The sequence below is a fragment of the Alternaria ventricosa genome (genome assembly GCF_023758065.1).
Source record: "Alternaria ventricosa strain BMP 2768 chromosome Unknown scaffold_8, whole genome shotgun sequence".
NCBI lineage: Eukaryota > Fungi > Ascomycota > Dothideomycetes > Pleosporales > Pleosporaceae > Alternaria > Alternaria ventricosa.
The window spans coordinates 1,063,380-1,076,690 of NW_026055688.1; the positions used below are offsets into that span (position 1 = coordinate 1,063,380).

General features: G+C 52.7%; 4 protein-coding genes across 4 annotated transcripts; 1 reads left to right on the forward strand and 3 right to left on the reverse strand.

Annotated features, from left to right (window-relative positions):
* Positions 1-98: 98 nt before the first annotated feature.
* Positions 99-2,703, reverse strand: J4E93_005577 (uncharacterized protein; the record flags this gene model as incomplete). The annotated part of the gene is made up of 7 exons (XM_049343497.1): positions 99-768; positions 932-1,665; positions 1,723-1,743; positions 1,808-1,875; positions 1,930-2,110; positions 2,175-2,603; positions 2,653-2,703. 7 exons carry the CDS (start codon positions 2,701-2,703, stop codon positions 99-101), a joined length of 2,154 nt encoding a protein of 717 aa, XP_049199590.1.
* A 606-nt stretch (positions 2,704-3,309) lies between these two features.
* Positions 3,310-7,323, forward strand: J4E93_005578 (uncharacterized protein; the record flags this gene model as incomplete). Its single annotated transcript, XM_049343498.1, has 4 exons — positions 3,310-3,413; positions 3,477-5,184; positions 5,236-5,352; positions 5,398-7,323. 4 exons carry the CDS (start codon positions 3,310-3,312, stop codon positions 7,321-7,323), a joined length of 3,855 nt encoding a protein of 1,284 aa, XP_049199591.1.
* Positions 7,324-8,176: 853 nt separating this feature from the next.
* Positions 8,177-9,425, reverse strand: J4E93_005579 (uncharacterized protein; the record flags this gene model as incomplete). The annotated part of the gene is made up of 2 exons (XM_049343499.1): positions 8,177-9,172; positions 9,231-9,425. The coding sequence occupies 2 exons, from the start codon at positions 9,423-9,425 to the stop codon at positions 8,177-8,179; spliced, it is 1,191 nt and encodes a 396-aa protein (XP_049199592.1).
* A 981-nt stretch (positions 9,426-10,406) lies between these two features.
* Positions 10,407-11,871, reverse strand: J4E93_005580 (uncharacterized protein; the record flags this gene model as incomplete). Its single annotated transcript, XM_049343500.1, has 5 exons — positions 10,407-10,817; positions 10,875-11,221; positions 11,271-11,387; positions 11,498-11,569; positions 11,688-11,871. 5 exons carry the CDS (start codon positions 11,869-11,871, stop codon positions 10,407-10,409), a joined length of 1,131 nt encoding a protein of 376 aa, XP_049199593.1.
* Positions 11,872-13,311: the final 1,440 nt, after the last annotated feature.

Here is a 13,311-nt window from a genome sequence, read left to right on the forward strand (position 1 = left end):
CAGTCAGATATCTTTGGTACTCGAGACTCGGAGACTCCATGTAGTCTCCATGACTACCTGTAAACCTCCCTCCGGAGAAGCTAACGTCATCGTATACCTCAAGCCTTCTCCAGCTTCTCCTTTTCCAGCTTCTTCTTCTCCCACTTCGCCACCTCCTCATCAATGCACTTGAAGCTCCAGTTCTGGTAGAAAGGCGGGTACAGAAAAGGCCTCAAGTCGAACCGGTTATCATCTGGCGAATATGCCTCCGCGTGGTAGGAAGGCGTCATCGTCGTCATCTTGTGGCGGTTGATAGCATAGTAGTGGAAGAACCGCTTGACCTTGACTGCGACCTCGGCGGGGGTGTACTTATCGGACCATTCGTGTGCTAGGCGAACCCAGGTTCCGTATGGGCCAAGTTTAAGCTCTTTGCGGCATTTGCCGAAGACTCCGAGTTCTGCGTATGTCATGCCCATGTCGACCTCGTCGCTCTGGACATAGTCTTCTGTGAGTGGTTCGAGTTCGGCCGTTGGGGTTGCGTCGATGAACTCGCCCAAGATGGGTAGGTCGAATTCATGCTGGCAGTAAGAAATGAACCTCTTGAGGTCCGTCTTCGAAATACTTCCTATGGGGTTGAGGTCGGCGCTGCTACAGTCGTACTTGGTGAGGTATCCGCGCAGACACTCGTCGACGTTTCCAGAGGCAAGCACGAGAAGGCTACCACCATTAGGTCTGCCTCTTGTCAACGGCAACATTTGCGCGAAGTAGTAGGCTTGCACTAGACGGGTCCTGAAGACGTCAGTATCGTTATTGCTGCTTTCAATGGGATTTGCGAGCTCATGAAAAGATGCCGCACCATGCTCAAGTCTTCAACCTGGATTCTCAAGGAGGCGCCAGGTCTTCACTGCTCGCATCTCTTCGGTCATCTGGTCCTGATCTTGGTGAAACTCACCTTGCCTGTATATTTTGCAAAGCCAAGTTCTCAGCAGGTGAGCCACCATGAGCCCTGAATCGTGGAGTAAAGCCCGTTGCCGTCACCAACGCGTTCTTCGTACTATCGTATATATCGTCGATGTCCGCTTCGACATGGTGGCATCCAATGTCTTCCGCTAACCTCTTGGCACGGCTCCTGGTCTCTTTGCTTGATTGCTGAGACATACCCATGTATACGGTATGAAGAATGCCGTTGCATATTTGCTTTGGGCTTGTAGGCACCCAGTCTTCGCCGTGATAAGGGCCTACAATGCGGCGGACATCCTTGAGAACTTGCTCGTTGCCGTCCTGAACAGCCTTGTACACTAGGCGGCACATGGAGAATACCAGAGTCGCGGTGGCGCAGCTATCGATCCCTCCGCTGAGGGGCAGCATGAAGCCAGCCTGGCCAGATCGGCGGAGGTAGTCCCAAAGCCAGCATGCAGGTCCTAGAGCGATCTCCTCTTCGGGTCGATGGTAGCGGAGCGGCTGTACTGGAGTGGGGCGGATGTTGGGATCAAAGTCTCCGTCAGACGACAGGCGGAAATCCGCCCTGAAGCGCTCATATCGAGGAGCTGATGCAGCTTGTAGGCCACGAGATGGATTTGTTCTGAAGCTCCATATTTCCTCCAAGTCGATGGTTGCGTGGATAACTTTGACATCATTCAGAGAGAATTGAGAGGCCTGCCCGCGAACAGTGCCATTGACTAAAATCTAGAAGATACAAGTCAGTGTACGTGTCATATACAGTTCGTACTGGATATCACTGACCATGCTGGATCCATCGTAATACTACATAAGCGGACGTATGAAGTTAGCACATGTTTCACATGCCTTTTGCAAAGTCGGGACTCACCAATCGGTCACCATCACATCCGGCCTGATTAGCGTAGAGGTAGGCGCCCCCGCATTTGGATGTCGCGGCTAGAGATATGACGTCAGTATACTTCTTACATGCGCCTCGTAGTCAAAACTTACTTCTAATCAGGTCCAAACGTTGATTAAGTTTGCGGAGTTCATGGTGAGAACCTGACGAGTTGATGATGATGTCAACGCCCGCCAAACTTAAATCGATATGCGGCGCTCGAGGCGTGAATAGCTCTTCGCAGGTTTCGTAGCCTATTGAGCAGTCGAGAGCAGACACTATGGAGTCCCCAATCTGCAGAGGTAGAGGTACGAAGTCAGTACATGTCTCACATGCATTTCGTACAGCCAGGACTTACCGGAACGAAAGCTGAATCTTGCAGAGAGCGTGCAGTAGGGGGAAGCTCATGTAGCTCGTACTGCTCGACGCGTTGGGGTCCAGACCAGGGAATGAAGTATCGGCCTTCTCGATAATTCCCAGCCATCGCGAGGCTCATCTTCGGTCGAATCAACAATATCCTGCCATTAAGTACGACGATCCTCGCGTTGTAAAGATTTCCTGAATGCCTAACTGGCATGCCAACATCGTACATGATGCCATCGAGTTCGCGGTCAACAAGCAGGGAGTTTAGCATTTGCCAACTGTGTGTGACCGTATCTTGTTCAAGAAAGTGGTCGAGACACCCGTATCCAGGAATTGACAGTTCCGGCGTGGTGACATAGCGTGATCCATTTTCTTGGGCGACCTTGATGGCTTCCTTGATGCGATTCAGGTTCCCCTCCCAATCCTGAATGGGTGTAAGCAGTGTATATCGCACAGTATACAGAGAATCTCACAAGAGCCCAATTATTCAAATTAGATGTAGAGACTGTGACAAGCCTTCCCATGTTGAGTAACTTGAACGTTCCGGTTGTGGTGGGGTGTAGGTTGGTTGAAGTCGACTTGATGGAGTGAGAGTAGAAAGCGAGAAGAAAGTAAGACCTCGAGATTAAGACCCAACGCTGAAGTTGACTAACGGGGTTGATTCTCAAGTCTGGTGATTCGAAATTTACAAGAGGTGGATGTATAGTACCAGGTTTCAGTCGTGAGTGGCGGACTGTGCCCAGGTGGGTCCGCCAAGGCGTCAGAAGACTACTTCGAATCAGGCAAGCGCGCCCAGAGCTGGCACCAGCCCACTGATAGCCAATCTATGGTTGCACTTCATTCAGGTACCAGGAGGACAATCTTTTCTCGTGCAACTGTCTCCCACGGCTCGCAGGTCAGCATCTTGCATGACGTCCGCCATTTGCAAGGCTCGCTGCTCACCCGATTACCGACGACATACGCGTATCGGCTAGTAGCCATTTGCTTTCCCTGCGTCGGTTGTGCCCAAGCGGGAGTTGTGGTTGGCTGCCACTAGAAGTGCCCGACGCCAATGCCTAGGTAGTGGCTTTTGAAGGTGGGTAAACACATAGCGGTAGACCCTTTCTCCGCACGTCTCTTCAAATACATCAATGTCGGATTCAATCGACCATGCGATTGCACGCACGCAGGCCAGGCGACGGCGTCGCATAGACCATGCGGATCTAGCGAGGGAGCGGGAGAAGACGTTCTATCGGTAGGCTTATCTCCTTTGGCATGCGCCACCTGGAGAGCTACACTCACCAATGTCACCATCTAGGTACTACCCTCGTCCAGGCTCTCACCTTCCCCAGACAGATGGCCCTGCAAGCCGTCACTCATCCCCGGGACCGGCTCCCAAGTCGCAGACGCCCCCGACTACCCCGCCGCCTTCTCTAGACTACGCCCCGCGAGCGTCGGACGACAAGGCCCTGACGGCGTTTGCGCAGTTGGGAGCGCTGCGTCTGAATGCGCGGAGATGTCTCATATCCTTCTTCGACAGGACCGACTGCTTCCTCCTCGCCGAAGCCACGCGCACTTTGTCGTTGCAGACTGGCGAGCCCGAATTTGAAGACGACCGTTTGTGCTTCGGCACCACCATCTTCCCCAAAGAACAGAGCCTCTGTAACTACACCGTCAACCTCGCTCCCAAATACAGCACGCTCCCTCTCGACGATCCGAGCGACCTTCCTTCCCTCGTCGTCAACGATCTCAGCAAAGACAAACGCTTCTGCAACTTTCCCTTTGTCCAGGGCCCACCATACTCGCGTTTCTATGCCGGAGTACCAATCCGCAGCCCAAGCGGCCACAGCATCGGCACATACTGCGTTCTGGACGAGAACCCGCGGGACGGCTTGTCGCCGCATCAGCTCGCTTTCTTGAAGAGCATGGCAGGCACAGTGATGCGGCACTTGGAAAGGACCAGGGCAGCGGAAGATCATCGCCGGGCCAAGATTATGGTCAAGAGTCTGGGATCTTTTGCTGAAGGGAAGAGCGGCTTGGAGAACTGGACCGTCGATCCCTGGAATCAGGAGACTGGGCAGTCGTCAGGCCTACCAGATGCGATCATACCCCAGCGCCAGCGTCCCTCTGCCAATTCCGACGCTTCGCAAGATCCAGTCGTGCTCAATGGAAACATAGATCCGGCTATGAGAATTCCGAAAGACACTCCGCCTGCAACCGGCGCGCCCCCGAGCCTAGTCAACGGAGAGACAGTCGATAGTATGCGTCCGGAGATGACTACTACGACGTCGTCCACTTCCACGAAAGGCTTCACCAAGACTGATCAAAAGGATAGAGTGGCCCCAGAATTGAGAGCTCACTTCACACGGGCAGCGAACATGATCGTCGACTCAACCGAGGCAGAAGGCGTGGCATTCTTTGACGCAAAAATCAGTACCTTTGGAGGTCTTGTCGACGATGACTTTGATCCCGATCAGCTACCTGAGCCGGACAAACCTTGCGATATATTAGGAGCGGCGCTTTGCAGAACCGATCGCGACACGAAGCCGCTACCCAACACCGGAGAATGCATCTCAGAAAGCGTTCTGAGACACCTCCTGCGACTTTATCCACATGGCCAGATTTTCCATCTCGACGACGATCCTGCAACTCCTTCGGTCGCCTCGCCATCAACAGCTGGCGTGGACGAAGTCGAGTCAGCTGATGGCTTTCCGTTCAGCACACAGCGCAAATCGGAATCTACCAGAAGCTTGGACGACGAAGCTTACTTGAGGAGGGTTTTCCCGACTGCTCGGAGTTTGATACTCTATCCACTCTGGGATCCGCATCGCGAGCGCTGGTTTGCCACGGCTGTCATCTGGAGCTCGGAACCGAAGAGAATCTTCACGACCGAACAGGAACTCAGCTACCTGGCAGCGTTCAGCAATTTTGTCATGGCTGAGGTCGCTCGTCTAGACACGAAGCTAGCTGATGCTGCAAAGGCCGATTTCATCTCGTCGATTAGCCATGAGCTGCGGTCCCCATTGGTATGTATACAAGAACGAAGTATTCGAAGCGCATGCACTGACCGTATCTAGCACGGCATTCTCGGGATGACAGATCTGTTGAAGGATTCTCCTCTAGATGGCCAGCAGGTATCACATGTCGCAACAATCGAGACATGCGGAAAGACTCTACTGGAAACTATCAACCACGTAAGTCGGTGCAGACTGCATCAGATATTGCCACTAACTTGATAGGTTCTTGACTTTGCCAAAATCAACAATCTGACCCGGGGAGTTTCGAAGCGCCAGAAGAAGCGGACACAGAGCGCGAAGCACATGATCAGTCCGGGTCAAGCTCATACCAATGATATCATGACACTAATCAACGACGTCGATATGAGCATACTGACAGAAGATGTGGTCGAGAGTGTTTTCGCCGGCTACACCTACGCGAAGACGTCTGCTCAAACATACGAGTTAACCGCCTCTAAAGTGAACAAACCGCCGATATCGATCATTCTTGACATCAACCAGAGCGATAACTATGTCTTCCGCACACAGCCAGGTGCCTGGCGGCGAGTCATCATGAACCTGTTCGGAAATAGTTTGAAGTATACACCTGGCGGGTATATCAAGGTGAAGCTTGAGGTTAAGCGGAAGCCTGAGGACGAAGATGAGACCTGCGAGTTCCGATTCTCGGTGACTGACTCTGGTATTGGAATGTCAGAGGACTATATCAACAACAGGCTCTTCCACTCCTTTGCACAGGAGAATCCTTTGAGCCAGGGTACAGGTCTAGGTCTGTCGATCGTCAAACAGATTGTGGAATCTCTGGGAGGCGAGGTAGAAGTGCGTAGTGAGAAAGACCGCGGCACCAAGTTTACAGTCACATGTCCATTGAAAGAGTCACGAATGTCTCCCAACTTCTGTGCAACCGGTCCAGAAGGAGAGAAAGATCTGCAGCTACAACAGGTCACTAAGCGCACCAAGGGTCTGAAAGTGAGGTTTGACGGTTTCAACGAGGAAGAGGAGTACCATGTTAGAGACTTGAAGAACAAGACAGCGTCGAAGCTGTCGTTGAAGGCGCTCGACAGCCTTTGTGCTGAGTGGTTCGGCATCGAAAGATGCGAGGAGGGCGACAATGCGGCCGAACCAGACCTGATCATCGCTACCGAAACCTGCGCCAAAGCGTTACGGACTACGTACAGCCAGTCTCCCGGTCGAGTATCTCCTACCCCCGTTATAGTCGTGTGCCAGGGCGCCGCAGCAGCACAATCTACAACAGCCATCACGGTGCCGGGGATAATATTCGAATGTATCGGCCAACCTGTCGGACCCCACAAGATGTCGAAGGCTTTAGCCTCATGTCTCGATCGACACGCGAGACGCGCCGAGACACAGAAAATGGACATCAAGTCGATGATCCCACGGATAACAGAGCTCAGTCTGAAAGACGAAGCAACTCCCCATCGCACCGATCACCTGCACGTCGTGGAGCCATCCCGACCACAGCTCACCAGCATTAGTAGTGCCCCCGAGATACGCTCAATCAACAGCAGCCCACCCAGAACATCCAAATACCTAAAACCGTCGCGCGCACTGCGATGTCTCTGCGTAGACGACAACCCCATCAACCTCCGCCTCCTGCGAACCTTCGTCGACAAGCTCGGCCACCAACACGTCCTCGCCGCCGACGGCCTCGAAGCACTAGAAGCCTACAAAGCCGCCAGCGACGAAGAATCTCGCATCGACGTCGTCCTCATGGACATCAACATGCCCATCATGGACGGCCTCGAAGCCACCCGCCAAATCCGCGCCCACGAAATCCGATCCAACCTCCCCAAAGTTACCATAATCGCCCTGACCGGCGTCGCCGACACCGACATCCAACAAGAAGCTAACTCAAGCGGCATCAACCTCTTCCTCATCAAGCCCGTCCGCCTCGCTGATCTCGAAGTCATCCTCAAAGGCGTGGTTACCGGCCAGGACAAAGCGAACCTAGAGCTTGAAGCAGAGAAAGAGCGGATTAAACAGGCGGAAGCAGATGCTATTCTCAAAGTCGAGAGCGTGGATGAGAAGACACGAAGCATCAATGTGGGTGTTGCGGTCGTCAAGGGCGAGGACGATATACAGAAAGCGGTTAAAGTGTGCGAGCACAAGAAGAGTGCGTCGGTGATATGAAGCACACCCACAAGAAATATGTTGCAGGCTTCTTTGACGCATATGCTAAACAAATCGCGGTAGGGCGTTCATACGCATCATCAGATGATCCCTATTCTCCGCGTAAGACTTCCGCGCGTATTTCTTCGTTGATAACGAAGTTGGGCATGGACCGGGAGGAGTGAACAGTCACGGAAGGGAAAAGCATTTACCTACGTATTTTGGCGTATACTGCATTTGCATTTCAGCTTCTCACCAAGGAAGAGAAAAGCGTTGTCAAGAGCAAGCTTGACGAATGACTAAATGCATGGAGGGCATGTTTAGGCGATTATACCCTTTTCTATCTTGCGTTTTTTGTTTTTGCGAGTTCTTTGTCTCTTTTTCCTTTCCTTTGTAGTCATGGTGTTTAGAGAACTGGCGGATGAGTTTGTGGCGATGGTTGGCGTCTTTTGTTAGGATTTGGTCATTCGGCTGGTGTGGTAGCATAGCGTGGCGTTCTCGCTTTCCTTGGGTTGATTAGACACTGGTGGGTCGATTGATGGATGGATGTATCATGATTAGGGTATTGCGGGTATGGAGAAATAAAGATCAAAAAGTTTAAAATACTGTGTTCTCTTGCTTGATATGCAGACGTACACACATCAAATCTTGGTATAGAAGGACCGAGGCTGCTAGAGTGTGACAAGTTACAAGATAATGATTCAAAGAGAGTGTGAGTAACTTGTACATAGCTAATATGGTCATCGAACCCTTATCATGATGATAATAATAACAACACCTGATCCAGGCCTATCCTATCCAAATCCAAGCAAGATCAATCTCCGATCCAAAAGCGACTTCAGAAACTCGTAGGAACTCGAGCTGATCAGTTAGTTTAAGCACCGAGCAAGTCATTGAGCATGGAGTTGTCCTCCTCCCTCAACATGACCATGAACTTACCGATAGCCGGGCCCATGATGACGAAGGCCTCAGCAGCCAGAACGTGGGCAATAACAATGAAGATACCAACGATGATGAAGAAGTTCTTGAAGAACAACTTGATGAGACGGCGGCGAGCCTCCCAGTTGAAAGACCTCCATGCATCCAAGAAGCCAACGACACCGGTTCCGCCCATCATCTTGCTAACGACCTTGCCGCCAAAGGTGCGGTCGAAGGGGACGATGGTGTCCTGGTCCTCAGGGAGAATGGAAGCTTCAATGCGGATCAGGGTGACCATGGCGGGGAGGCAGAGGAAAAGGGTGCAGACGATGACGAAGACGAAGAGGGTAAAGATGCGGACGGCAAGACCAGTCCACGCAGCGCAGGAGGCGATCTTCTCCTGCTCGAGCTTGTGAAGACCCATGAGCATGGCTACGCCGAAAGAGAGGTAGAGGCTGATGTATGGCATAACGGAAGCGATGGTGGCGGGGACAGCAAGAGTCTTCCAGTGGCTCTTGGAGGGCATGCGCTGCCAGAGGCTCTGCTCGGTCGGCATGCCGACTACCTTGTGTGTCCAGACTGCGTGTACGTTGGCGAGAACGGCACCAGTGATACCAGCGACGAGGATGGGCTGGCCGGGAACCATGGGGAGAGCGCCTGTGAAGAAGGTGCTTACGATTCCGGCGAGGAACGAGTACAGAACGTGGACGCGGAAACCGCGGAAGCGTGCGAAGCGACCGGCGTTGGCAACGAGGTGACGGAGAGTAGCGCGAATGGACGAGGTGATGGGCTTCTGGTTCACGAGGGTGATGGTAGGGCCAGTCTCGAGGAGCGTCTCCTTCTCATCTTCCTTGTCAGAGGGCTCGTAGGTCGTTGGCGAGACGGTGATGGCGGCCATGGGGGACTCGACCATGCAGAGGGTGGTGACGACATCGTTAAGCATGTAGGAGATCTGTTGATATCCTATTAGTACATGTACCAGAGATGCCAAAGAGGCATGGAGTACTTACTAGGCTGACAGCCACACTCGCGATGAAGATGCTAATGTAGATGACAACGACGCCCCAAATGGGGACATCCTCGGGCTTCAGATGGGCAGATTCCCCATTTCGCACAGGAGCTCCATTGTGCAAGGCACGCTTAACAAACGTCGCCGTGTGAGGGTGCGACACAGCGCGACGAGCGAGTTCGACGAGGACCGTCATCTTGTCTGAGATGCGTAATCCGTAAACTCTCAAATCGCTGTAAGAAGTCGTATATCCTGCAAATTCGCAGTAGTGTGAAAGTTGAGAAAGTGAGAACAGAGGAAACACGAAAAGCTGACGGAAGTAAAAGGGTTGACAGGTGTATTGAAGTTGGCGCTGTCACAGCGCGGCACGGCGTGAGAGACAAGGAGGCGAAGTTCAGGCCAAGGCTATGCTGGCCCCCATTGACGCAACACGACGGCTGCCTGTTGTGCACGGACCACATGCCGGTTAGCCGCCGATCTATAATTGGTCTCGTCCCAAGTTGATGCGGAGAATCGAATGTGCTGGAGTGGATTCACTGCATCGATGTTCCGATATATGTGGTAACTCTACGAGAAAGAGATGGCCGTTCTTTCATCGCGGAGGGCACATGTGTTCTACTGACCGAGTTTCAATCCTGCATGTTGGCCACCGTATATGAGACGTGTTCAGCGCCGCACCTGAGGCACAGTGATGGGCGAGCACGTAACCCAATACCTTCAGGCGACCTGTTGACAATTGGGGCCGATCTTGGGCGCCTCGTTCCACCCACCAATATCAATGTTTCAAAACACGCGTTCAAGTGAACAGTTGTAAGAAGACAATATTTCATTATACCTCTCATCCCCCAGATGACGAGAAAGACAACTCCCATACCGTGATTATGTACCGGAACCCCACCCATGACAGACAGACAGGACTGTTTCCAAACGCTGAGTGTAGAGAGAATACATGAATGCGCTAGACTAGAGATCAAGTAAAGGCTTTTAAAGAAAAGGGATACACAGCGCCGACTCCGATTGCAATTTCAGGCTCGAGGACTACACACAGAAACCGAGCGTAAGTCGTTATACGTGAGCACCGTGAGAAGGGTAAGTGTCAGAGATGGATTGTGGCGTGTTTGAGGGTGGGACCATGGAGGAGCCTGGCTATTCCAGATGAACTGGTTGGCGGAACAGCTTATAGAGCAGGCTGCGCGACGGGCTTCTCATCCTCGAGCTCCTCGTCAGAGGACTCTTCAGTAGCGGGTGCGTGGGTTGGGGCAGAAGGGAAAGCCTCCTTCTTGACCTCTGGGGAAGTGGAACGCCCGCGGTACTGGTTGACGGTCTCCTGGGCCTTGGCCGTGGCCTGCTGGGTGTATCCTTGAACAGTCTTCATGGCGTTTCCAGCGTGCTGGTTGGCAAGCCCCTTGACCTGCTGGGCCTGCTGGTTGGCGACGTTGTAGCCCTTCTCCAACTGAGCATCAATGACCTCCTTGTTCTGGATGTAGATGAGGGGACCGAGGAAGGTAATGAATGTCGAGATCAGAGCCAAGCCCCAGAGAGGAACGAACTTGATGAGGAAGTAGGAGATGAAGGAAGCGAAGAACATCTAAGGGAGCGAGAAATTAGCTATCTTGTTCGGTGTGTGAAGAGGGGTTATACGTACAGCAACAGTGACGTAGACGTTCTCGGCGAACATGATACGCTGAGACTCAATAACGAAGAAGTTGATGAGCTGCTCGAAGTCGTCGGTCATGCGCTCAAGCGAAGCCTTAGGAATGGTGTAGTACTGGCGAGGTCTGAACTGCGAAGTAAGACCACGTCCGAGAGCCATTTTTCCGACAACCTCAGCGGCTGCGGTAAGTCCGAGCACCATGTACGACATCTTGAACATGTAGCGGATCAGGTTGAGGTATCGTGCGGCGAAGATGAAGAGGACGGTCGCACCGAACGCTATTCCGGTAGCGCGGGGGTTCTTCCAGCTCAACAAGCGGTAGAACATGCTGTGGTAGTCTGGTGCATGTTAGCTACGTGGTCGCTTCGGGGGTTGGGTATAGCTTACGAGTGAGGTTCTGGCCAGTCGCTGCCTTGTGCTCGGGAATCGTCTTGGAGTTGGCGAGATCAGCAAACTCGTTGCGCGTCTTTGCGCCCTCGGCCTTGACATTCTGTGCAACGGGACCTGTAGAGTTTAGCATTGGTCGTGTGCGCACAAGGCTGACGTGTGTGCTGCAAAACCACCGTTAGCTATTGTCCAAAGCGTGTAGAGACGATCGTGTGCACATACCCTACCGTTCATAACTGTCTGCTTGGCGTTCTGGACGCTGGGGTGGTTGTTTGCGGCGTTCATGGCGTTTGAAGCTGCTTTGTGGGTGTCAGTTCAGGAAATCAGGTGTTGTGCGGGCGGCCGATAAGACTGCCATGTATCACGTTAGCTTGCGTCTCGGTAAGGGTCAAAGGCGTTTTGTCCCACTCACCTTACTCTCTAGGATTCCGTTCTTTGCCTTGATTGCGCTGTTTTGCAGGTCCTTGTTGGCGTTGCCGTTGGTCTGCGGGGCAGGAGAGCCGTCCATTTCCGAGAGGAAGTCTGGGGTGCCGTTGGGGGTTTGCTGGAGGTCGAAATCGGTATCCGTGTTGGGGAGCTCAACGCGGGGAGCACCTGACATTGCTCGGAGGTACAGTGGAGAAGAGGGGAGTCACAAGTGGATTGGGAGGCAGAAGTATGCGAGTGTAATAAGGAGCTGGGGTGTGTGAGAGTGCGGGAGGTAGAGGTGCTGCGGTGGTTTTGTTCGGGCGCTGTCGTGTGCGCATTGTTGGGTATTCACCAAAAGCGGACGTCATGGCCCCACCCTGATCTAGCCATGATTTGTTTTCCACTGCCACTCACGACGCGCTCTGCACCTACAGGTAACAGGTTTCACAGCAAACGATGTCATGGGGATACATATGCATCATTCAAGCAATGCCTGAAACCGCATTGCTGCGTGTCGACTTGCTGTGTCCGCGGACGATTCTTCATGGGGCAGGCCCAAGCTCGACCGGTTTCACATGTGAAAGATGGCCAGGTGGTCTTGATTCCCCTCATGACGCAACCCTGATCTGGCATTTCAAGACAGTCTTGCACGTTCACGATACGTCTCTCCAATCGTACATTTACCAGATACTCCTGTTTGTCTTGTGCATGTTGTTGATCTTAATGGATCCACATTTGTCTATGCCAGGTCCCGGACAAACTCCCCTGTGTCGATCTTCCTTTTATCCAATGTCCGACTTTCTTTACCATGGAACAAGATGGAGTTTGCTCTTGCTGCATCACCCAACATCGTAAACCGGGCGCACTCTTTTCACGATTTTCTCCTCCGGTAGTGCGCAATGCACGTCAACGTCATAGGGAAACTTGTATCCCCACTTTACTCACGCTGTTAGTGCGGGTGGACGAGCTAATATCGCGCTGAACGATGCTGTGGGCTCTGCTCTTCGTCTGTGCAACGTCTCCCTCCTTAAGCCAGTAAAGGGGTTGAAATCTGAATTGGAGTCCAGCTCATGGACACCGATGAGACCCCTAGTGGTTCGTGTCGTTTTATTGCTGCTGGGCAATGGGCCGAACTGAGTTGATTAATCGGGCATCTGAACATGTGGAACCAGGAGGACCGATCACGCGAGCCTAAGCCTTGCGGCCATGTCCACGATAGAAGCTACGGATAAGGACTTTGGCGGTACGCACATGAAAATCATGGCTATGCATGAGCCTCGGAAAGTAACAATAGCGATTGCGGACCTGACAATCTCGGGGTGGTATATCTCTTCGGAAGTAGCGCGTGTGACAATCTGGTCGCAGCGCTTTGATGGGAACTAACATGTTGTTTGAACTTTGTAGTAGCAGGGCGAGGCTCGTAGTGTTCGAGTCTGTCTTGTTATATGTATGCATTGTACATAGTAAAGGGACTGCACACTATTCCTGGGTGCAAGGACGATCGACGGATGTGTACTGATCATTAGGGCGGGTGAAGGATTGTGGACGGGATGTCGTTATCGGTCATTTCGCTGGGTTCGCGGGGCAGCAGCGACACTGTTGGTAATATGGCCGTTCGCGGAGGTTTCAACGT